Source organism: Anolis carolinensis, chromosome 2 (genome assembly GCF_035594765.1).
Source record: "Anolis carolinensis isolate JA03-04 chromosome 2, rAnoCar3.1.pri, whole genome shotgun sequence".
Classification (NCBI taxonomy): Eukaryota; Metazoa; Chordata; class Lepidosauria; order Squamata; family Dactyloidae; genus Anolis; species Anolis carolinensis.
The window spans coordinates 9,668,716-9,691,470 of NC_085842.1; the positions used below are offsets into that span (position 1 = coordinate 9,668,716).

General features: G+C 46.2%; 2 protein-coding genes and 1 pseudogene across 2 annotated transcripts in view; all 3 read left to right on the plus strand.

Moving 5' to 3' along the window:
• LOC107983763 (zinc finger protein 239-like) overlaps positions 1 to 22,755 on the plus strand; it is a 284,070-nt gene that overhangs the window by 148,082 nt on the left and 113,233 nt on the right. The window lies entirely within an intron of this gene.
• LOC134296956 (zinc finger protein 24-like) lies at positions 1,204 to 5,613 on the plus strand. Its single transcript, XM_062973163.1, has 3 exons — positions 1,204 to 2,469; positions 4,305 to 4,822; positions 5,158 to 5,613. The coding sequence occupies exons 2-3, from the start codon at positions 4,433 to 4,435 to the stop codon at positions 5,359 to 5,361; spliced, it is 594 nt and encodes a 197-aa protein (XP_062829233.1). The 5' UTR covers positions 1,204 to 2,469; positions 4,305 to 4,432; the 3' UTR covers positions 5,362 to 5,613.
• LOC100556090 (zinc finger protein 501-like) lies at positions 16,596 to 20,512 on the plus strand (annotated as a pseudogene).

Here is a 22,755-nt window from a genome sequence, read left to right on the forward strand (position 1 = left end):
ATCACAAGCCCGAAAACGTTACAGAGAATGAACATGTCAAGCTAATCTGGGACTTCCGAATTCAGACAGACAGGGTTTTGGAGCACAAGACCCCTGACCTCACGATCGTGTTAAAAAAAAGTATGGACTGTCAATATTGTCATCCCAGGTGACAGCAGGATTGAGGAGAAACAACTAGAAAAGCTGACATGATAATTTAAAGATCGAATTACAAGGACTCTGGCACAAGCCAGTCAAGGTGGTCCCAGTGGGTGCAGTGGCTAAAAACCTTGGCCTGCACTTAAACACAATCGGCGCTGACAAAATTACCCTCTGCCAGCTGCAGAAGGCCACCTTATTGGGAGAGGCACGCATTACTCGCCGATACATCACACAGTCCTAGACATTGGGGAAGTGTCCGAGGTGTGATCCAAGACAGCCAGCAGAGTGTCTGCTGTGGACTCATCTTGTTATGTTTCAAATAATAATAATAACAACAACTTTATTTTTGTATCCCGCGCCATCTCTGCGAGGGGACTTGGGGTGGTTTCTCTGGGGACCAATCCCAACAATATACAATCAAATGCATTCCAATCCCAAGGAATTAATACATCAGTGCCTCTAAAACACAACATCCCAAAAGCGTAGCCCATGAGATGGGATCAGCCAAACAGTCTGGACCTGAACCATCCAGGGCTTGAAAGGCCATCACCAGCCCTTTGACTTGTGCCCAGTGACAGGCTGTCAGTCAGTGCAGGGGGGGGGGGGTGTCAGCAACCTGGCTGCCCCGTTTTGGAAGGCGCATGCGCAGAGGGCCTGGAGGGCCGAGCAGGCCGCAGCCTCCCCGGGACAGACAGACAGACCAAGGCCGGACGGGGAAGGGAGGCCCGTCAGCAGGGACCCCGAACCCTCACCCAGCTGCCCCTGACCTGCTCCTCTCTCTCTCTCTCTCTCTCCCGAAAGGCCTCCTCCTCCTCCTCCTCCTCCTCCTCCTCCTCCTCCTCCTCCTCCTCCTCCTCCTCCTCCTCCTCCTCCTCCTCCTCCTCCCTCTTCCTCGAAGGGCGCTCACAGGAAAGGGCGGAAGGCGGGGCTTCGCCTGAGGGAACTAGGCGCTTCTCCCCCCCCCCCCCCGCCTTCCCCCCTTCGCTTCACGGTCCGCCAATGGGAACCCGCCTTCCTCTCGCGCGTCATCGGTCTCCGGGCAGGAACGCCCCCTCCCCTCCCCTCGCCCTTGGGCCGTGAAGGGTCCTTCCAGAAATGGGCCAATGGGGATCGGCCTGGTCTCTCCGCGTCACCAGTCTCCGGGCAGCCTCGCCCTGGCCTTCCCGCCCGCGGGTCATGTGACGGGCTGAGTGACCGTTGGGAAGGCCGAGGCCTGAGCCGGGAGCGAGGGGGGAGGGGCGGGGAGGGGCGGGGCCTGCCTTCTTCCTTCCTTCCTTCCTTCCTTCCTTCCTTCCTTCCTTCCTTCCTTCCTTCCTTCTCTCCGAGCCCGAGCCTGCGGCCTCGTCCTCCGCCTCGTCAGTCCTGGTGAGTCTCGTGGCCAGGCCTCCTCCCGAGGGCCCAAGAGGAGCCAAGGCCCAAGGGAGGGAGGGAGGGAGGGAGGGAGGGAGGGAGGGGAGGCCGAGGAGGGCCCGGGCCTGGCCCACTCCCAGGCGGGCCTTCCTCTCTCGTTCTCTCCCTGGGAACACAGGCCACCACCGCTCTCTCTCTCTCTCTCTCTCTCTCTCTCAGCCAGGCCTGGGCAAGCTCCGGGCCTCCCTCCGGGGCGGGGTTTTGGACTCCAACTCCCAGAAGGCCTCCCCTCAGGCCCCGCAGGCCTCACCTTCACCTCCACCTCAAGACTGCGGAGAGAGAGAGAGAGAGAGAGAGAGAGAGAGAGAGAGAGAGAGAGAGAGAGAGAGAGAGAGAGAGAGAGAGAGAGAGAGAGAGAGAGAGCAAGGGACTGGGGAAGGGAGGTCAACAGACCAAGAGAAGGAAGGAAGGAAGGAAGGAAGGGCGCTCGGAAAGGGAGGGGCCCCCAGGGATCAGCTGGCATGGACATTCACAACAGAGGGACATGCAGACAAAGGGAGAACAACAACAACAACAACAACAACAACAAGATTTGTATCCTGCCACCATCTCCCCCAGAGGGGACTCGGCGTGGCTCACAGAAAGATCCCATACAAAACAGGAACAATATACAAGACAGCAATCAACAAGAAGCCCTGCTTGACTCTCAAGCCAAAAGTGGGTGGTAGAAATCACATGGTACAAAAGCTGACTGGCACAACCTGGGGATCCCAACCAGGCCCTGGAAAGACAGGCGCTTGGCTCCTCTGCTGCTGAATTCACAGGCCCAGTGGGGAAGACATCTCACCACGTTCAAACAGTGGACGTGGCTCTTCATGAGACATGCCGCACCCTCACAGGATGTCTGCGCCCCACACCACTGGAGAAATGATACTGTTGAGTCCCTCTGGGGAGAGAGGGCAGTCTAGAAATGAAATGGTATTTATTATTATTATTATGATTATTATGGCACCATCTGACATCTGTGGGGAAGTAGCAGCCTGTAATGAAAGGACCAAGGCAGTGACATCTCTGGCCCATCCCCTGTTTGGATATCAGCCAGCATGTCAATGCCTTAAATCAAGAAATAGTTTCCTAAGATCTACAAAGATACTCGCAGGAACACCTCAGCAACAACTTTATTTGTGTGTCCCGCCTCCATCTCTCACTCCTTCCTTCCTGGCCTGAGATGGAGGGATGGAGAATGACCTCCACAAGAGGAAACGAAATTTGGGACAGATGAGGTATCAAAGAAATTGCTTTGGGGGGGGGGGGGGGGGGACACACGGTGGTATGGGATAATATATATATATATAGGTGAAAATAACAGTGGATGCAAAAATGTATTATAGAATTGTTTTGAATATTGAATATTATGCGTCTGCTGTATAACAAGGGGTGTCTATATTTTTTAAAAGAACTATATCAATGTCTTCTGTATCATGAGGAAAAGGAAGGGGGTGGAGGGGGGAAGAGAAGCCTTGTCTTTGTTATAGCTCTTTATCTCTTTAACCCAAGCCCTAGTATTATAGACAGTGTCTAAAGTTTTGGAAGATCCAAATGTCCTCTGTGACAGAAACAAATGCACTCTTGTCCTCAGGACTTTGCCTTCCCACGCTATCCACTCTCCTTCCCGCCTTCTTTTCCAGTTCTTTGCATGTATTTCATATCATAACGACTGCCATATAGATCTAAAATATCAATTCCATTAGTTAGTAAATTAGGATTGTGTGGGTAAGAATTCACTATGTTGCATTGTTATCTTCTTTTATTTAAACACTACACAAATATGTATTAATATATATGTTGTCGCTCTAAAATACCTAATTAACAAGGCTCGCAACCTTTTGTGTTCTAATCAAAGAGTGCTGATAGGTCAATTATTCAAAGTCTCTTGAATAAAGAGTTCAGAAATAGTACAAAATGTAACTGTATACTATTAATAATATTTTAGTCAACAGATCCTGTTGTGGCCATCTTCCTTTGCTTTGTGAATTCAATGAATGGCTTCCATTCTTCTTGGAAGTTTCTGTGTATTTGTTTGTTGTACAGCTAAAGTTAGTTTGTCCTATTTGGCCATTTCAAAACCTTTTGTCATCCAGTTTTCTGGTGTTGGCATGTCTTGTTGTTTCCATAGTTTTGCGTATTCAGTTCTTGCTTCTGTTGTCATATAAAGAAAGAGTCTTTCTTGATGTTTCCCAGTAGAAAAAGTTATGGTTTTAATGGGATTTTGTACTCTAGAATAGTTTCCATGTCTGTGTGGATTTTTATTCAGAATTCGTTAGTCCCAACATATCATATGTGTGTGTGTGTGTATTAAAGAGTTTTTCTGGAGTTATGTACCATCTATGTATCACTTTGTTGAAATTTTATTTAATTGTGTGACTCCTTATAAATTTTAGTCATTTTTACCAGAGCTCTTCCCATTCTCGTGGACTTATTGCTCAGCCTAGACTTTTCACCCACTGAATCATAGGTTTTTTAATTTCTTCATCAATTGTAAAATCTTTCAGAGGAAATTGATGCAGCTTCCCAGCTGGCTTGTTTTTTGTCTGTAGCAGTTGGTTCTGCTTACAATATGAAACACATATATCAAACAACTACAATCACATTTCAAAATTCCATTTAAATTAAATTACATTCAAACCTTTATAAATATACATTTCAAGTCCAAACGCGGTCTGTCATTATACCTTGGATCATATAGTTGTCATTTCTGCTGCTACTATTGCTCAAAAGCCTGGTCCCACAACCTTTCTGCCTTTCTTTCACAGAGGAAATGTGATTTTTGGCTGAGAATTTCGGAGTAGAGCCTGTGGAGGGATTTCCTTCCCTTGAAAGAAAGAAGAGGAAGGAAAAGCATCTTGGATACTGTTGGGTTCTTCACCAGAGTGGTTCCAACATGGAGAGACCCAACTCACGTGGACCTGAAGCAGGACCTGGGGGCAGTGGGGAATCCTGGGAAAGAACCAGACATGAGTCCCTGAGTGTGGACCTTGACAGCTCGGACACACAGCGCCAGCGCTTCAGGCAGTCCTCCTACCAAGAGGGTGAAGGACCCAGAGGGGTTTGCAGTCGTCTCCACGATCTGTGCCGCCAGTGGCTGAAGCCAGAGCAGCACACCAAGGCCGAGGTGCTGGACCTGGTGACCCTGGAGCAGTTTCTGAGCATCCTGCCCCCAGAGATGGGGAGCTGGGTCCGAGAGTGTGGGGCAGAGACCTGTTCCCAGGCGGTGGCCCTGGCGGAAGGCTTCCTCCTGAGTCGGGCCGAGGACAAGGAGCAGGAAGGACAGGTGAGAGCATTCCCTCTGGGTTTCACTAACCTGGGGACTGATGGACAGGTTAAACATACATCCTGCCTTTCTTCCAAGATGGGACCGATGTGGGGGATAAGCAAGGCCCTGCTCCCTCGGCCTCTCTCCCCACCTGCTCTGCCCCTCCATCTCTACCGTCAGCTTGGTTGATGCTCTGCTCAAGATAGAACATAGACAATGATGGGAGGGGGAGGGGGGCATTGGTTCCAAACTAGGTTCCCATCTCAGAGTTATTCTTTCAAGAAAGGTCTATAGGTCTGTGATATTTCTGAACTTTTCCCAAACTCCTTCTGGAATGCTCTGTGCTCTTCCAGGCCCATAACAATAACTCCATGGAAGTCCCTGCACCAGAGGAATCTCCACCAGACACCACCCAGAGTCTCAGGCAGAAGGAGCTGAAGCGGGAAGGAGACGGGGCTGCCGCCTTGCAGGGTGAGAAGGAACTCTTCTGGGAGTTTTGGGGTTTTGTGCCAGTGGAAATCCCGCTTTGGGGGGATGATTGTACACCCACAGTTTGAGCTTCAGAAGGTGAACATGCCGGATCATTTGGCCTTGAGATGGGTATATATCTTAAACTCATGTCCTTTGTGTGATGTTTTATGGACTTAATATGTATTTTATAGAAAGGCAGTTTTAATGTAGATCTTTTATAGTTATATATATATCTTTGTTGAATTTTGACAATGTTTGTGTTTTTAAAATTATGTTGTAACCTCCCTCGAACTGCAAGGAGAGGCGAGTAAGAAATAAAATTATTATTATTATTATCATTATTATTGTTATTGTTATATGTACGCATTCAGTTGCTAGAGGTGTAACTTCAGTTTGATTTGCAGTTTTCTTTCTTGCAATAGGACTGAAAACGCAGCCTTCAGTGTCTTCCCAGGTGGGACCCTAAGCTGAGCCGAGCCCTGAAACTGAGCTGGAAGACAAACAGACGGCAAAGAATCACTTTAGTCAGTTGAACCACCAAGACCAATACTAGTTTCATTCGAACATCCTCACAGCACTGCTTGCGAGATAAAGTCCTAAACCCTAACTCATCGGTTTCTTTATAGGACTGCAATGGTCACCTCTGAGGCCTGTTTATGTGACCAGCTTTCCACCCCTTGCTTTCTCTCCAGGGTCTGGAATGATGCTGTGGCCGAATCCTCAGCCGTTTCTCCCCCTTTGCGATGGAGTGGGACTGAGTCAGGTAAGCAGAAGGATTCCTGGGAGAGGAGGACTGGGCCTGCCGGGGTGCCTTTGGTTCCAGGATTAATGGCCAAATATCTGTTGAAACAGACAAGATGGAATGCGTTTCCTTAGAAGTGAAATACGGAAGGTACAATTGCAAACCGTGCCAACAAGGAGGGAAAAAATGAAGAGAGAACTAAAGAAACCAGAATCGATGTTCAAAGAAATTTCAACGGAGCTATGATTGAAAAGGGACATGTACAGGAAATGGAAAGGGGGGGGGGGATCACCAAGGAATGTAAACAAGTAATCAGCATAAGTAGGGAAAAAGTCTAACTCAGAAAATGAGGTCAGATGAAAAAATGTGCCAAGAGTAGGGTCTGTGCCTGGAGAAGGTGGTGGAATGCTAACCGGGGATAGGCAAGAGTTAGAACATGATCTCCCAAAAGGAAATGGGTATTCTACCTGAGCAAGATGGAGCAACTGGGGAAATGCAACCCAAAATGGGTAAAGAAGTGATCCAGGAATACCTGGCCACATTCAATGAATCCCAGTCTCCAGGGCCAGGTGAACTACAGCCAAGGGTATTGAACTAACAGCAGTAATCCCAGAACCACTGTCAATCCTCTTTGTTCATTTTTGGGAACAGGAGAAGTCCCAGCAGGCTGGAGGAGGTAAAAGTTGTCTCTGTCTCCAAGAATGGACCAAAAAGAGGTCCCCTAACAATGACCATCCAGTTATCTTGACTTGTCCCATAAGCAGTTGGAGCAGCTGTTTAGACTCCCGAATGTTTATAAGGAGGAGATCGTTTGATGTGGATCGATAATAGTTATAGAGGGAGCGGATCTGTTTGTTTGCTATTATGCACTCTTTATCGAACCAATTTTTGGATCTGACCCTGGGTTGCCTCGGCATTCTTTGCCAATCGTATAGTTTTTAAAAGATAGGTTTTATAAGGGATTCAAACCCGGTGATGCCTCCTCGAAATCTGGGATTTCAATGATCATAGTTTCTATGGACAACACTTCCTAAGAGTTCAAGATATCCAGGCACACCCCTTTGGCTTAACGTTCCGCTTCAGCCTGGTGTATTGTGGGTAGGCTTGTCCAGGTGGGGAAGTGCTGCTTCTCTCCAAAACCAGGAGAAGTGGGAGATAGATGATCACTAAGCAAGGAATTGTCTATAGCAAATGAATCAATGTCACTAGCTATGGAGGGAGAAGTCAGAAGATAGTCTATGACACTAGAGCCCCTTGGTGAGATCAATGTATATTCTCCAGAGTCAGGAAACTGAGTAAGTCCATTTAGCCGGGACAGGTTGAGCTGCGTGGCCATTTTGCTCAGGCACTTTCCGGCTTGGTTTCACGCTTGGTCCTTAGAGTGTCGGGCTTCTGGTGTCAGGAGAGAGTTGAAGGGATCTTCATCCAGGTCCTCTTCTCTCAACACATTTATTCAACTAGATCCTACCCTTGCATTGAAGTCACCCGTTATCTTGACCTAAATAACAGGAAAAATGTTGGAGCAGATCATGAAGAAGGCCGTCTGGAATCACTTGGGAAAAGTGCTGTAATCACTGAAGGACAAGATGAGTTTCTCCAAAACAAGTCATGCCAGACTAATGTACTTTTCAGTAGAGCTACAAGCTTGGTAGAGGAAGGAAATGCAGTGGATGTAGCACATCTTGCTTTCAGTAAGACCTCTGGAAAGGCCTCCCATGGTTTCACAAACAACTAGTAAAAGGTGGGCTGCATAATACTCCTGTTCGGTGGATTTGTAGTGGTTTGAGCGACAAAGGGTGGAGTGTCGCAGGGTTCTGTCCTGGGCCCAGTACTGCTCAACATGCGTATCAGGTTTTCAGATGACACCAAATTAGCAGGTATAGCTGACAGTCTAGAAGATAGGATCAGAATTCAAAATTCTGGCCTTAACATGGTGGAGAGCTGGGCCAAAACTAACCCACTTAATGTCAACAAGAATATATGTAGAGTAGTACACTTAGGCAGGAGAGAAATGCCATGCACAGGTACAGGGTGGGCGACACCTGGCTTGACAGTCATTCATATGATGGGATCTTGGAGTGTTAGAGGACTACAAGTGGAACATGAGCCAACAATGTGAGGCAGCAGATGAAAAGACAATGGGATTTTGGGCTCCATCCTAAGGAATATTGTGTCCTTCTTTCTGCTTTGGGGAGACCTCATCTGGAACAACACTGTGTCCAGTTCTGGGCACCACAATAAAGGCTGGAACATGCTCAGATTCCATTTCTGATTCTACGTATCAATTGAGAAATGGTTCTGACTGACCAACCCGTCATCTCTAGAAAGCTTACAACTGTGGCATGGAGGCCTTGGCCCTTTCCCTTTCAAACAACCAACAGGAATGTAAATCTACTTTAAAGAATTTCTTGTTATTCTTTTTCTTGATCGCTCCCATGTGAGAAGGGAATCTTTTCTTCTTCCGCCAGGGCCCAATCGCCTTTGAGGACGTGGCTGTGGATTTCTCCCTGGAGGAGTGGGTTCTCCTGAATCCGGACCAGAAAGCCTTGCACAAGCAGGTCATGGAGGAGATGAATGGGATTGTGGACTCTCTCGGTAAGGCTCCCTCACTGATGGGGATTTCTGTTTCAAAAGGCAGTATTAGCCTAAATCGTCACAGTCACTGAGGGTCTGTAAGGCAGGGCTTATGTCAGAAATATGTGACATAAGAGTAACAACAACAACAACAATAATAATATAACATTAGTGCCAATTCAGACTCAAGTGGGAAGATTACCATAACTGGAGTCAAAGCATATTCCCACTCTCTCAAATATATTATATATTACTGTATTTTATATTGTACATTATATACACTATATATATGTAATAAATATTATATTATTAGCATAGCATGTTACTAGGGGGAGGGCCCCAGAGCATCAGTTGGGCCTCCAACTGATGGCACAGTAGACAAGATGGAACTGTCTTCCTGGTTCCCCCTCTCTCCTAACGTTTCGCCCGTATTTATGGCAGGTATCCTGAGAGGTGGGAGGTATACTGGAAACTAGGCTAGTGAGGTTTATAGATCTGTTTTTCCCATATACCTGACAACCTCTGAGGATGCCTGCCATAGATGCAGGCAAACATCAGGAGAGAATACTTCTGAAACATGGCCATAGAGCCCAGAAAACATGGCCATACAGCCCAGTGTTTACAAAAAACACTAACTACATTTCTTAATAGTCAATGACTGGGTCTGAGCTACTCTCTGTTTCCATCTCTTCTCGGGTTTAAAAGGGAGGGAAAAATTCCACGCCCTACATCTCCTGAGACACAAGCAGAGAGAGGTCTCAATGCACACAGCACACACGGAGATATAAAAGTCAGAAATCTTGCACCATTCTACAAAACCAATCAGAATGAGAAAAAGAAATGAGAGAAAGAAAGAGAAAGAAGAGAACAAATAGATACATCCCAACTGTCAATCAGGAGACAAGGGGGAGGGATTCCCTCAGCCTCTTCTGAAACTAGCTCCCTGTTCCTCATTGGGGACTGCAGACTTGAGCAGCGTGGGGTTGAATCACAACAGATGGATCAGCAGCTCTTACCTCTGGTCCAGTCTTGTCCTTCCTCCCAAACTGGGATGGTGTGGAGGCCGTCTCTTCTCTCTCACGTGGGATGTTACGTGGATGCCACTCTATCTGGCCGAGTCCTACAGACATCCCTTTTTTGTTCCCTTCTCTGCCTTCATCATTGTTCTCCACCTTTTCTTTACTGTCACGGTTTTGCACGTTCACAGCTTTGTCAGGCAAATCTATCCCTTTGGAACTCATATTTACAGCCAACTTCCATAAAGTGTAAGAGTCCCATTTGGCAGTTGATGGGAGAAGTGTATCTGTATCATCCGGCGCAGTCTGTCTCCCACCGGGATCCACGGCTGTTTCTCTCGGCAGCAACATACAGTGGGTCTCTCTGTGCACCAGACACCTGCCAGGAGGGCCACTGATCTGTGCATGTGCTTTCTTCTGCGTGAGTATGGCGACAAAGAGAAAGAAGGTCGTTGGATCCATGGAGCAGAAACCTGGACAAAGGAGAGACAAGGCAGAAGGTAGCCAACAACTATGGTGTCGAACGGGTAGCAGGAGGAGAATGGAAATGGAATCGATTGCAGATAGAAAAATTGTGTTCTCCAAAGTTACCGATGGTGTGCTGAAAGAGAGGAAAACAATGAAAAATGTGACTATGAAAAAGTTATTGAAGCTTTGTATGTTTGGTTTACGCAGCTGAGAGACAAAGGTGTGTGTATTTCAGGGCCTATTTTACAGCAAAAGGTATTGCGTTTTCAAAAAGAATTTAATGAAGGGGAATCAGATTTTACAGCAAGCATTGGCTCGACAGGTGGAAGAAACGTTATGGAATCCATCAGTTAAGTGTTTGTGGTGAGAAGCTGTCATCAAATTTTCAAGAAATAGAGGCATTCAAGAAAGAAATTCAAGGGGAAAAAAATTCAAGACTTTGTTGAAACTGAAAGCCTAACGGGTGATCAGATGTTTAATTGTGACAAGACCGGCCTCAATTGCAAAATTTTACCGAGCAGGAGTCTTGCAGCCAGAACTGAAGCAGCAGCCCCTGGCTAAAAGCACAGCAAAGAAAGGCTGACAATGTTAGCATGCAGCAGTGCTACAGCAAACCACAAAATGGACCTTGCAATGATTGGGAAGCCCAAAAATCCAAGAGCCTTTAAAACAGTTTCAAAAAATGCTCTTCCTGTTAAATACTACAATCAAAAAAGTTTGTTGATGACCAGTGAAATGTTCAAAAACTATTATCATTATTGACACAACGACGTTGTATGACACAGCAAACAAGATAGATATGCTGGGTTTCGTTTCACAAAATCACAAGTCGAACACTTCCCAAGTGTCTAGGACTGTGTGATGTATTTTCGGATGATGCGTGCAGATCCCAGCAGGGTGGCTTTTTGCAGTTGGCAGATCGTGATTTTGTCAATGTCTATTGTTTCCAAATGCCGGCTGAGATCTTTTGGCACGGCACCCAGTGTGCCCATCACCACCGGGACCACCTGCACTGGTTTCTGCCAGAGTCTTTGAAGTTCAATCTTGAGGTCCTGATAGCGGCTGAGTTTTTCCTGTTGTTTTTCATCAATGCGACTGTCACCTGGGATGGCAACATCAATGATCCAAACCTTGTTCTTTTCCACAACTGTGATGTCTGGTGTGTTGTGTTCCAGAACTTTGTCAGTCTGGATTCGGAAGTCCCACAGTATCTTTGCGTGCTCATTTTCCAATACTTTTGCAGGTTTGTGATCCCACCAGTTCTTTGCTGCTGGGAGGTGGTACTTGAGGCATAAGTTCCAATGAATCATTTGGGCCACATAGTTGTGCCTCTGTTTGTAGTCTGTCTGTGCAATTTTTTTACAGCAGCTGAGGATATGATCAATGGTTTCATCTGTTTCCTTGCACAGTCTGCATTTTGGGTCATCAGCTGATTTTTCGATCTTGGCCTTGATTGCATTTGTTCTGATGGCTTGCTCCTGGGCTGCAAGGATCAGGCCTTCTGTCTCCTTCTTCAGGGTCCCATTTGTGAGCCAGAGCCAGGTCTTCTCCTTATCAGCTTTTCCTTCAATTTTGTCAAGGAACTTTCCATGAAATGTTTTGTTGTGCCAGTTGTCAGCTCTAGTTTGAAGTGTGGTTTTCTTGTACTGGTTTTTTGTCTGCTGTGCTTTGAGGAGTTTCTGATTTTTGACTTCAATCAAAGCAGGTTCTTCACTTTGCTTTACATATTCTGCCAGGGCTGCTATTATTATTATTATTATTATTATTATTATTATTATTATTATTATTATTACACGTTATTTATATTCCGCTGTCAGGCTCACTTCAAAGGACCAGTCTGAACGCAGATTAAAGATAGCTGCTCTCAAATCCAATCTTTATTGAAGAATACATGACTTTGGAAAAGTCGAGAATGACCTAATGTTTACATACACCCATTTTTATCACCTCTGATGCAACGTAACACCACACGCAAATATCATCATCAAACCCCACCCCCTGGATCACATTACTACTATTCCCACACACTATACCAATTATAATTGTTTATACTTTCAACCCTGAGTTCCCAGGCTCATTCTATCTTCTCCCGCCAGGTGCTTTCAGGGTTATTTATGTTATGACGCCAAGTCCAGTGCTTGGAAATTCAGCCCTGGGACTTGGCTCCATGACATAGCGCCCTCGTTTTCTTCGTCCTCCTCTTCGGTTCTTCTTTCATCACAATCCTGAAATAAATCAAACAATAACTCTATGTGTCCATTTTGTCCAAAGTCCCCATATACTTTTTCAGTAAGCTGCGATGGAATACTGGGTGTATTTTCCCTAAACTTTTTGGCAATGCCAACTGGAAGGTTACTTCATTGATAACACCCTGTATTCTGAATGGTCCAATATATTTGGGGCCCAATTTTCTCGAAGGTAGCCCCAATTTGATGTTTTGGGTACTTAACCACACTAGATCTCCTTTCCCCAATTTATCGCCTTCCACCCTTTTTCTGTCTGCGAACGTTTTATACTTTTTGTGTGCTTCCTTTAGTCTCTGCAAAACTTCCCGGACCAATTCCACGTGCTTTTCTTTATCTTCGCTCACGATCAAGATATCATCAAGAAATATGAATACCCCTCGGTACAACAATGGGTGTAGTATTTCATTTATAAGCTGCATAAAGCAACTGCCGCCATTTTTTAATCCAAATGGCAAAATTTTATATTCAAAATGGCCGAATGCGCAGGAAAATGCAGTTTTCCAAGTATCCTCAGGTTTGATTCTTAATTTATGATATGCTTCAATTAAATCAAGTTTAGTAAATATGCTCCCTTTCTTCAATACGGTAATTAAATCCTTTACTAAGGGCATAGGGTATTTATTGTCCTTAGTAATTGCATTTAAATTTCGATAATCAATGCACAATCTTAGGGAGTTGTCTTTCTTTCTCCTAAATAACACTGGGGCTCCGAGAGGAGAATTGGATGGCTTAATGAAGCCTCGCGCCAGGTTCTTATCAATATATTTCCTCAATTCCTCCTTCTCCTGAACAGACATGGGATACACTTTTGGTTTTGGTAAGTTTGCTCCTGGGGTTATTTCAATTTCTACTTCTATATTCCTCTTGGGAGGTAATTTACTTGCCTCTTTCTGATTGAAAACATCCACAAAGTCTCTGTATTCAGGTGGCAATAGCTGTGGGTCTATTTCACCTGCTTCATCTCCCTCGTCCTCCTCTCCTGCAATTTTGCTTATCTCCCATTGCGTCTGTTGTTCTTTAAATGCTAGGCTCTTTCCTCTCCAATCTACTTCAGGATTTGCCTGTTCGAGCCATGGTATCCCTAATATTACGTGGTATGTGGCAATAGGGGCTATCACAAAGGATATTCTTCCTTCCCATTTGCCTATTTTACATGGGACCCCCCGTATTTCTTTTGTAGATACTTCCCCAGCAGCAACTGATCCATCTAGCTGCGAAAATGCAATTGGGGAGTCAAGCAACATCTGCTGGCATTTCAGCGCTCCTGCTAGTTCCGGAGTTATAATGTTCCTAGAACAACCACAATCCACGAATGCCCTGCAGGTGGCCCGATTCTCTAGCCCCGATAGGCAGATTGGCACTACTAGCATGCGTTTGTCTCGACTCACCAGCCTTTCCGAAGATTCTGGGGCTTGCACCTCCTCCTCCACACGCCTCCCGGTTGCTGGCTTGGGCTTTGAGGGTTTTGGCGGCTCCCCCTTCCGGGCCCAACATTCTGCTGCTCGATGGCCCGTCTTCCCACATACAAAGCATCCCGGTTTGGGTTTGTTGTCATCTCCTCTGAAGGGGATCCCCGGCCTCCCTCCGGGCCTTTCCTGCTTCCTCGTTTCTCCTCGACCTCTCGCCACCGGTCTTTGCTGGCCGCCGCTGCCCCTGAAGCGCTTTACTTGGGCCAGGGTGGATTCAACGCGCCCCGCTAGTTGGATCCAGCCCTGGAGTGTTTCGGGGTCATCTCTATGCGCTGCCCAGCTAAAAACCTCGGGGCGTAGTCCCTCTTTAAATATCTCCACTTTGGTCACTTCAGACCACTCTGGTACCCTTTCCGCGAGATGGAGGAATTCCTCTGCGTACTCGAGCACCGTTTTGTCCCTCTGCTTTATTCCTTTAAGCTGGTCTCGAGCCCTCAATTGCTCTAGCCGGTCTCTGAACCGGTTTTCCAGTGCGGCGAGGAAGCGGGGCACTGACCTCAGGCATGGGTCGCGTCTGGCATGTAGTTGCACATACCAGCTGGCAGCTCCTCTCTTTAGTGTGTTGCCGATGGCTCAAACCATGCTTGCTTCGGAGGGGAATGTGTGTGCATTGTCTTCCATGTATCCTCTGATGCTAATGAGAAAATAGTTCAATTCAGATGATTCCCCTCCGTATTCTAGTTTGAGATCTTCCCTCCTTTGCATCCATTCTGCGGCCCGTTGATGCTGTCTGGGAGGCATGGGGAAGGGTTGCATCGGGTTTCCTTGGACGGCCCCTTTGAACACGCCGCGCCCCACTCCGGTGGTCGTTCTGCGCGGCTCCCGAAATTCTGCCGCCGCTGTCGGCCCTTCCACCCATCCGAATGCGGGCCTCGCTGTAGTCCCCGCACCTCGCCTTTCCTCGTCGTACGGCACATCCTCCTCCTCTTCCTGGATCTCCGGCTCCTCTCCGCCTTCGTCTGCTAATCCACTGGACCCGATCCCTGGCCCCAGTGGTCTTTCCACCCCGACGCCCATTCGGGGGGTTGGAAGTTCTGTTGGAGTTGGCGGCCTCAGAGTTCCCAGAGCTCGCTGGCGCTCCACTTCGCGTGCCATTCTGTCTCGGAACTCCAGCTCCTGCCAGTATTCCTCATCTCCCTCGCCCCTCGCCACCACGGGACTCTGCGTTGAGGCGCGCTGGCCCCTCTGGCTCCAATCTCCTTCTTTACTTGGCTCTCTCTCGGCGCCATATCGGATGGGCTCTTTTTGGAGATTCTCTTCCAATAGTGGCACCAACCTCCCCACGGTTTCCGACAGCCTGGATAAATTAGTTTCCAGGATGGATAACCGCAGGGCCACGGTCTCCGGCATGCTTCCTCCAGATCCCCAACTGGTTTCTGCAGCCGCCGAAACGCCTCTTCCCCCTCTGGGAATCCTCTGGGTCACGCCGTTCGGCCTGGGGTACCCCGTAGAGGAAGCTATGGCTTGCAGCGTCTCTTCTCCCAACGGCCGGGCCCCTGGCAAAGGCCTCCCTGCTCCATTTGGGCTTTGATCTCCTTCTCCACTCATTATCACTTCACTGCGAATCCGCAGGAGGGTGAGAACGGGATTCTCGACTTAAATGTCAGGCTCACTTCAAAGGACCAGTCTGAACGCAGATTAAAGATAGCTGCTCTCAAATCCAATCTTTATTGAAGAATACATGACTTTGGAAAAGTCGAGAATGACCTAATGTTTACATACACCCATTTTTATCACCTCTGATGCAACGTAACACCACACGCAAATATCATCATCAAACCCCACCCCCTGGATCACATTACTACTATTCCCACACACTATACCAATTATAATTGTTTATACTTTCAACCCTGAGTTCCCAGGCTCATTCTATCTTCTCCCGCCAGGTGCTTTCAGGGTTATTTATGTTATGACGCCAAGTCCAGTGCTTGGAAATTCAGCCCTGGGACTTGGCTCCATGACATTCCGCTCTATCTCCCCAAGGGGACTGAGGGCAGATCACCAATACACATACACGGCAAACATTCAATACCGTTTGGACAGAACAGAATAAGACAAACAGAAGGAGGTAGGTAGTCTTGAAGTCCAGTTTTTTGGTGCCTTGGAGGCTGATGTTGGGCTCAGATTCAGACACAGGGAGTGCTGTTGCTTCATTCTCTATGACGAAGAGCCATCAGAACTTCCTCCTTCCAACTTCCTCTTCGTCACCACATTTCTGGTCTTGATGTTTATGATGTCGCAAAATACCTCCCCCGCAATGTATGGTACCTAATTTCTCTACTTACAGCTCATAGACTGTTTTCGAACTGCTTAGGTAAACAGTGAGCTGGGCTTGAGGTCGAGCGCTCACCCCCAACCGGGCTTCGAACTGGCCACCTTTCGGTTGGTAGATCTTAGTACTGCTGGTGATTTACCAGCTGTGCTACAGCCCAGCCCTAAGGAATTTGTTCCTTCCATGGATAAATTTTTAAAAGAAAATGACCTGCCCAGGAAAGTGGTTTTGTTGCTAGACAATGCCCCGACGCACCCTGATGCAGAGGAGCTTCAAGAGGGGGACATGAAGGCGATGTTTCTTCCACATAATGTAACCGTCATATGCCAACCGATGGATCAGGGCGTTTTGGAAGAACTCAAAAGGAACTATTGCAGGAAGCTATTCTCGGCAAGGATAGAAGAAATGGAATAAGTTGTTAGGCCTCTCAGGATCTAACACAAGGATAGGGTTTGGGCTCTAGAAACCGCAATGACACACATCAAGCAACAAGAAGAAGCTCCGGGGATGGACATAAGGATGCCGTAAAGATGGCGAGACTTGGCAGCGGAGAAATGGCAATCGTTGGAAAAGCAGGCAAGGGTCACAGATTTTAAAAAATCTTCACAAGACTGAACTTTTTATGGATTTAACATCCGACAGTGTTGTTTTATGCAATTCTATATTTATAGTCAAGTTTTTAGTAGTATTGTTTGTAGTCAATGCTTTCAATACATTGCGATGTTTGGTGCTAAATTCGTAAATACAGTGATTTCTCCATCATGTTACCGTGTATTGAACTGCTTTATCTGTCAACTTGTTGTAAAACATGATGTTATGGTGCTTAATTTGTAAAATCATAATGTAATTTGATATTTAATAGGCTTTCCCTTAATTCCGCCTTATTATCCAACATTTTTGCTTAGCCAACGTTCTGCTGGCCAGTTTATGTTGGATAAGTGAGACTCTACTGTTGTACTCTGAAATTAGGTATGGGATCTTCTACGTTGGAGCAGAAAAATCCAACCTTAAGGGAGCATGGGAAGAGAGAACTGGGATTGGGGGAGAGAAAGAAAAGGGAGGGAAGGATGGTGAAATGGGTGGTAGTTGGTAAAGTCTAAAGCTAGAGAAAAAGGCAAGCATTTGGATGTGAAGGGAAAAGGCATCCATTCCCCAGAGAGAAGGAGACGGAATAAACAACCGGGCTGGGCTGAGCAACAGGGAGCCTCTGGAGCGTATGTTACTCATCTCTCTCTTAGAGGCTCCAGGCAGACAACCAGGGTCCATCTTCACTGAACAAGGGGAGGGGAAAGGACAACAGGCATATCTTCTTTTCCTCCATGTTTATGTTGTCTTAAGGATCATTTCAATCCACTCCTTATCCCACTTCCTTTGAGTCTTTATGACGCACACTGAGGAATGATTTTTTATGTTCTTCTTCTTCACAGTAGATAACGGGGAGAAGAGCCATGTATGCACCAAATACAGGAAGCATTTGGGACACAACGGGTGCCTTCATCGACACCAGCAAGCCCACAGAGAAGATGGAGGTTCTGCCAGAGAAAGGCCCAACAAATGCATTGTATGTGGGCAATGTTTTACCCAAAATGTGGCACTTGTCCTTCACAAGACACTTGATGTTGGGAAAAGCCATCTTAAAGGGAAAGTATCTGCAAAATGTGTGGTGAAACACAAGAAATTTCACACAGGTCAGGAACAATACAGATGCCAAGAGTGTGGGAAGTGTTTTGCTTCCAGTTCAGCCTTGGTGAGGCTCAAAAGACTCCACACAGGAGAGAAGCCACACCAATGTCAGGAGTGTGGGAAATGTTTTGCTGAAAGTTCAGCCTTGTTGAGCCACAAAAGAGTCCACACCAGGGAGAAGCCATACAAATGCCAGGAGTGTGGGAAATGTTTTGCTTTCAGTTCAGCCTTGGTGAGGCACAAAAGACTCCACACAGGAGAGAAGCCATACCAGTGCCAGGAGTGTGGGAAATGTTTTGCTTGCAGTTCAACCTTGGTGAGCCACAAAAGACTCCACACAGGAGAGAAGCCATACCAGTGCCAAGAGTGTGGGAAATGTTTTGCTTACAGTTCAACCTTGGTGAGCCACAAAAGACTCCACACAGGAGAAAAGCCATACAAATGCCAGGAGTGTGGGAAATGTTTTGCTGAAAGTTCAGCCTTGGTGAGCCACAAAAGACTCCACACAGGAGAGAAGCCATACCAATGCCAGGAGTGTGGGAAATGTTTTGCTGACAGTTCAAACTTGATGAGGCACAAAAGACTCCACACAGGAGAGAAGCCATACCAATGCCAGGAGTGTGGGAAATGTTTTACTGACAGTTCAGCCTTGTTGATCCACAAAAGAGTCCACACCAGGGAGAAGCCATACAAATGTGAGGAGTGTGGGAAATGTTCTGTTTCCCATTCAGACTTGGTGAAACACAAAAGACTCCACACAGGAGAGAAGCCATACCAATGCCAGGAGTGTGGGAAATGTTTTGCTGACAGTTCAAACTTGATGAGGCACAAAAGACTCCACACAGGAGAGAAGCCATACCAATGCCAGGAGTGTGGGAAATGATTTGCTTACAGTTCAAACTTGATGAGCCACAAAAGACTCCACACAGGAGAGAAGCCATACCAATGCCAGGAATGTGGGAAATGTTTTGCTGACAGTTCAGCCTTGGCGAAGCACAAAAGAAGCCACACAGGAGAGAAGCCATATAAATGCCATGAATGTGGAAAATGTTTTACTCAGAGTTCAGCTCTTAACCAGCACCAGAGAACACATACCGGCTAAAAAACAGCCATTGTGGGTAAATGTCTGATTTCAAACAGGACCCTTTGAGAAGTTTTGCGTCAGATTTGGTGGAGTCCCGTTCTTGTCATTTGAACCTGTAAGTTGGAGGTCCTGTTCTCTGGAGCAGCAGAAAGCAAGCTCTGTGTGACAATCCCTCAGAGCAGTGGTTCTCAACCTGTGGGTCCCTAGATGTTTTGGCCTTCAACTCCCCTAAATCCTAACAGCTGGTAAACTGGCTGGGATTTCTGGGAGTTGTAGGCCAAAACACCCGGGGACCCACAGGTTGAGGACCACTGCTTCAGTGTCAGTCCCTGGAAGGTGTAGGAGACAAAGATAGGCTCACACAGCTTGTAGCCATGGAAAACTTTATTGAATCCGCCTTGCCAAAATGGCCGCAAAGCTTCTACTGCCCGTCTTCCGCTCTTTCCCCTCAGTATATTGGGTGGTTGCTTCCCTCCTCCCTTCACGTCTCTTCTTCTCCATTCACACCTCCCTTTCCTTTTGTCCTTTCCCACGTTTGAAGACCAGACCCCGTCATAAATCAGCCTTCCCAGCCAAATGGTCTTCTTTATCCGATTTGTTGTAGTCAGGTGTGAAGAGAACAGCTTGGAGAATGCTGATCTTTTTGCATCCTGACATTCAGAGAGTTAAATATTAAGTTAAGTCTTGTCACCTCGTCTGAAAAGAAATAAACCATATGTGATTCCATCACTTGTTCCTCTGGTCTTAGTTTCCAGCTCCATTTCCACCTTGGTTTAAATGTCCAGTTTGTGAACGTTGTGCCCCTACAGACACATCCTCTGTTTTCCTCTTTAGTCAGGACTGGTCAGCTTGAATATTGTAAATGGCCGTTATGGGAGGGATCCAGAGTTAGCCCCTTCCCTTTCAGACAGTGGCTCTCAACCAGCGGTCCACGGACTACCAGTGGTTCGCAAGAACTAAAATACGGTCTGCCTTCTAACCTTCCCTTCCTTTGCTTTCTTTTTTCTTGCCCTTCCTTTTCTCTTCCCTTCCTTCCCTTCCTTTGTCTTCTTTTCTCTTGCCCTTCCTTTTCTCTTCCCTTCCTTCCCTTTGCCTTTTCTCTTGCCCTTCCTTCCCTTTTCTTCCTTCTTTCCTTCTATCCTTGTCTTCTTGTCCCTTCCTTTGCCTTCTTTTCTCTTGCCCTTCATTCCTTCCTTTTTCTCTTCCCTTCCCATCCTGCCCTTTGCTGCCTTTTCTCTTCCTCTTCCATCCTTTTTCTCTTCCCTCCCTTTTCTCCCCTTTGCCTTTTCTCTTGCCCTTCCTTCCTTTTTTCTTCCCTTCACTTCCGTTCCTTTTCCTTCTTTTCTCTTGCCCTTCCTTCCTTTTTCTTTCTCTTCCCTTCCCTTCCTTTGCCTTCTTTTCTCTTGCCTTCTTTCCTTGCTTTTTCTTGCTCTTCGCTTGCCTTCCCTTCCTTTGCCCATCATATGTTATGGACTGGAGTAGAGTACAATATATGTCTCATTTGATGCCTTATGAACTTGAATGCAAACTATAATTGTTTTTATTAATCTGTTTATCCTATTATATTATATTATTGATGTACTCTGATTGTTGTTTATGTGAGTTTAATATGTCGTAAGCCTCTTTGGGTCCAGTGAGGGAGAAAAGCAGGATATAAATAAAGATTCATCATCATCATCATCATTATTATTATTTTCTCTTGCCATTCTTTACTTCCCTTTTTCTCTTCCCTTCCATCCCTTTGCCCTTTTTTCCCTTGCCCTTCCTTCCTTCTTTCCTTGCTTTACCTTCCCTTCCCTTCTTTTCTCTTGTCCTTCCTTCCTTTTTCTCTTCTCTTCCCATATATTCCTTTGCCTTATTTTCTCTTCCCCTTCCTTCCTTCCCTTCCCTTCCTTTGTCTTCTTTTCTCTTGTCCTTCCTTCCTTTCTCTCTTCTCTTCCCATCTTTTCCTTTGCCTTATTTTCTCTTCCCCTTCCTTCCTTCCTTCCCTTCCTTTGTCTTCTTTTCTCTTGTCCTTCCTTCCTTTCTCTCTTCTCTTCCCATATTTTCATTTGCCTTATTTTCTCTTCCCCTTCCTTCCCTTCCTTTGTCTTCTTTCTCTTGTCCTTCCTTCCTTTCTCTCTTCTCTTCCCAAATTTTCATTTGCCTCATTTTCTCTTCCCCTTCCTTCCTTCCCTTCCTTTGTCTTCTTTTCTCTTGCCCTTCCTTCCTTATTCTCTTCTCTTCCCATATTTTCCTTTGCCTTATTTTCTCTTCCCCTTCCTTCCCTTCTCTTCCTTTGTCTTCTTTTCTCTTGCCCTTCCTTCCTTTTTCTCTTCTCCTCCCATATATTCCTTTGCCTTATTTTCTCTTCCCCTTCCCTTCCCTTCCCTTGTCTTCTTTTCTCTTGTCCTTCCTTCCTTTTTCTCTTCTCTTCCCATATATTCCTTTGTCTTCTTTTCTCTTCCCCTTCCTTCCTTCCCTTCTCTTCCCTTCTTTTCTCTTGTCCTTCCTTCCTTTTTCTCTTCTCTTCCCATATTTTCCTTTGCCTTCTTTTCTCTTGCCCTTCCTTCCTTCTCTTCCTTTGTCTTCTTTTCTCTTGCCCTTCCTTCCTTTTTCTCTTCTCTTCCCATATTTTCCTTTGCCTTATTTTCTCTTCCCCTTCCTTCCTTCCCTCCCCTTCCTTTGTCTTCTTTTCTCTTGCCCTTCCTTCCTTATTCTCTTCTCTTCCCATATTTTCCTTTGCCTTATTTTCTCTTCCCCTTCCTTCCTTCCCTTCTCTTCCCTTCTTTTCTCTTGTCCTTCCTTCCTTTTTCTCTTCTCTTCCCATATTTTCCTTTGCCTTCTTTTCTCTTGCCCTTCCTTCCTTCCCTTCCTTTGTCTTCTTTTGTCTTGTCCTTCCTACCTTTTTCTCTTCTCTTCCCATATTTTCCTTTGCCTTCTTTTCTCTTGCCCTTCCTTCCTTCCCTTCCTTTGTCTTCTTTTGTCTTGTCCTTCCTTCCTTTTTCTCTTCTCTTCCCATATTTTCCTTTGCCTTATTTTCTCTTCCCCTTCCTTCCTTCCCTCCCCTTCCTTTGTCTTCTTTTCTCTTGCCCTTCCTTCCTTATTCTCTTCTCTTCCCATATTTTCCTTTGCCTTATTTTCTCTTCCCCTTCCTTCCTTCCCTTCTCTTCCCTTCTTTTCTCTTGTCCTTCCTTCCTTTTTCTCTTCTCTTCCCATATTTTCCTTTGCCTTCTTTTCTCTTGCCCTTCCTTCCTTCCCTTCCTTTGTCTTCTTTTGTCTTGTCCTTCCTTCCTTTTTCTCTTCTCTTCCCATATTTTCCTTTGCCTTATTTTCTCTTCCCCTTCCTTCCTTCCCTCCCCTTCCTTTGTCTTCTTTTCTCTTGCCCTTCCTTCCTTATTCTCTTCTCTTCCCATATTTTCCTTTGCCTTATTTTCTCTTCCCCTTCCTTCCTTCCCTTCCTTTGTCTTCTTTTGTCTTGTCCTTCCTACCTTTTTCTCTTCTCTTCCCATATTTTCCTTTGCCTTATTTTCTCTTCCCCTTCCTTCCTTCCTTCCCTTCCTTTGTCTTCTTTTCTCTTGCCCTTCCTTCCTTCCTTCCCTTCCTTTGTCTTCTTTTGTCTTGTCCTTCCTTCCTTTTTCTCTTCTCTTCCCATATTTTCATTTGCCTCATTTTCTCTTCCCCTTCCTTCCTTCCCTTCCCTTCCTTTGTCTTCTTTTGTCTTGTCCTTCCTACCTTTTTCTCTTCTCTTCCCATATTTTCCTTTGCCTTATTTTCTCTTCCCCTTCCTTCCTTCCTTCCCTTCCTTTGTCTTCTTTTCTCTTGCCCTTCCTTCCTTCCTTCCCTTCCTTTTTCTTCTTTTGTCTTGTCCTTCCTTCCTTTTTCTCTTCTCTTCCCATATTTTCATTTGCCTTATTTTCTCTTCCCCTTCCTTCCTTCCCTTCCTT

Bases quoted from the DNA above. Each gene is read 5' to 3' on its own strand.
- LOC134296956 (XM_062973163.1), top strand. From the start codon at position 4,433: ATGGAGAGACCCAACTCACGTGGACCTGAAGCAGGACCTGGGGGCAGT. The intron at 4,823-5,157 runs GTGAGAGCATTC...GTGCTCTTCCAG, and splicing joins ACAAGGAGCAGGAAGGACAG to GCCCATAACAATAACTCCAT.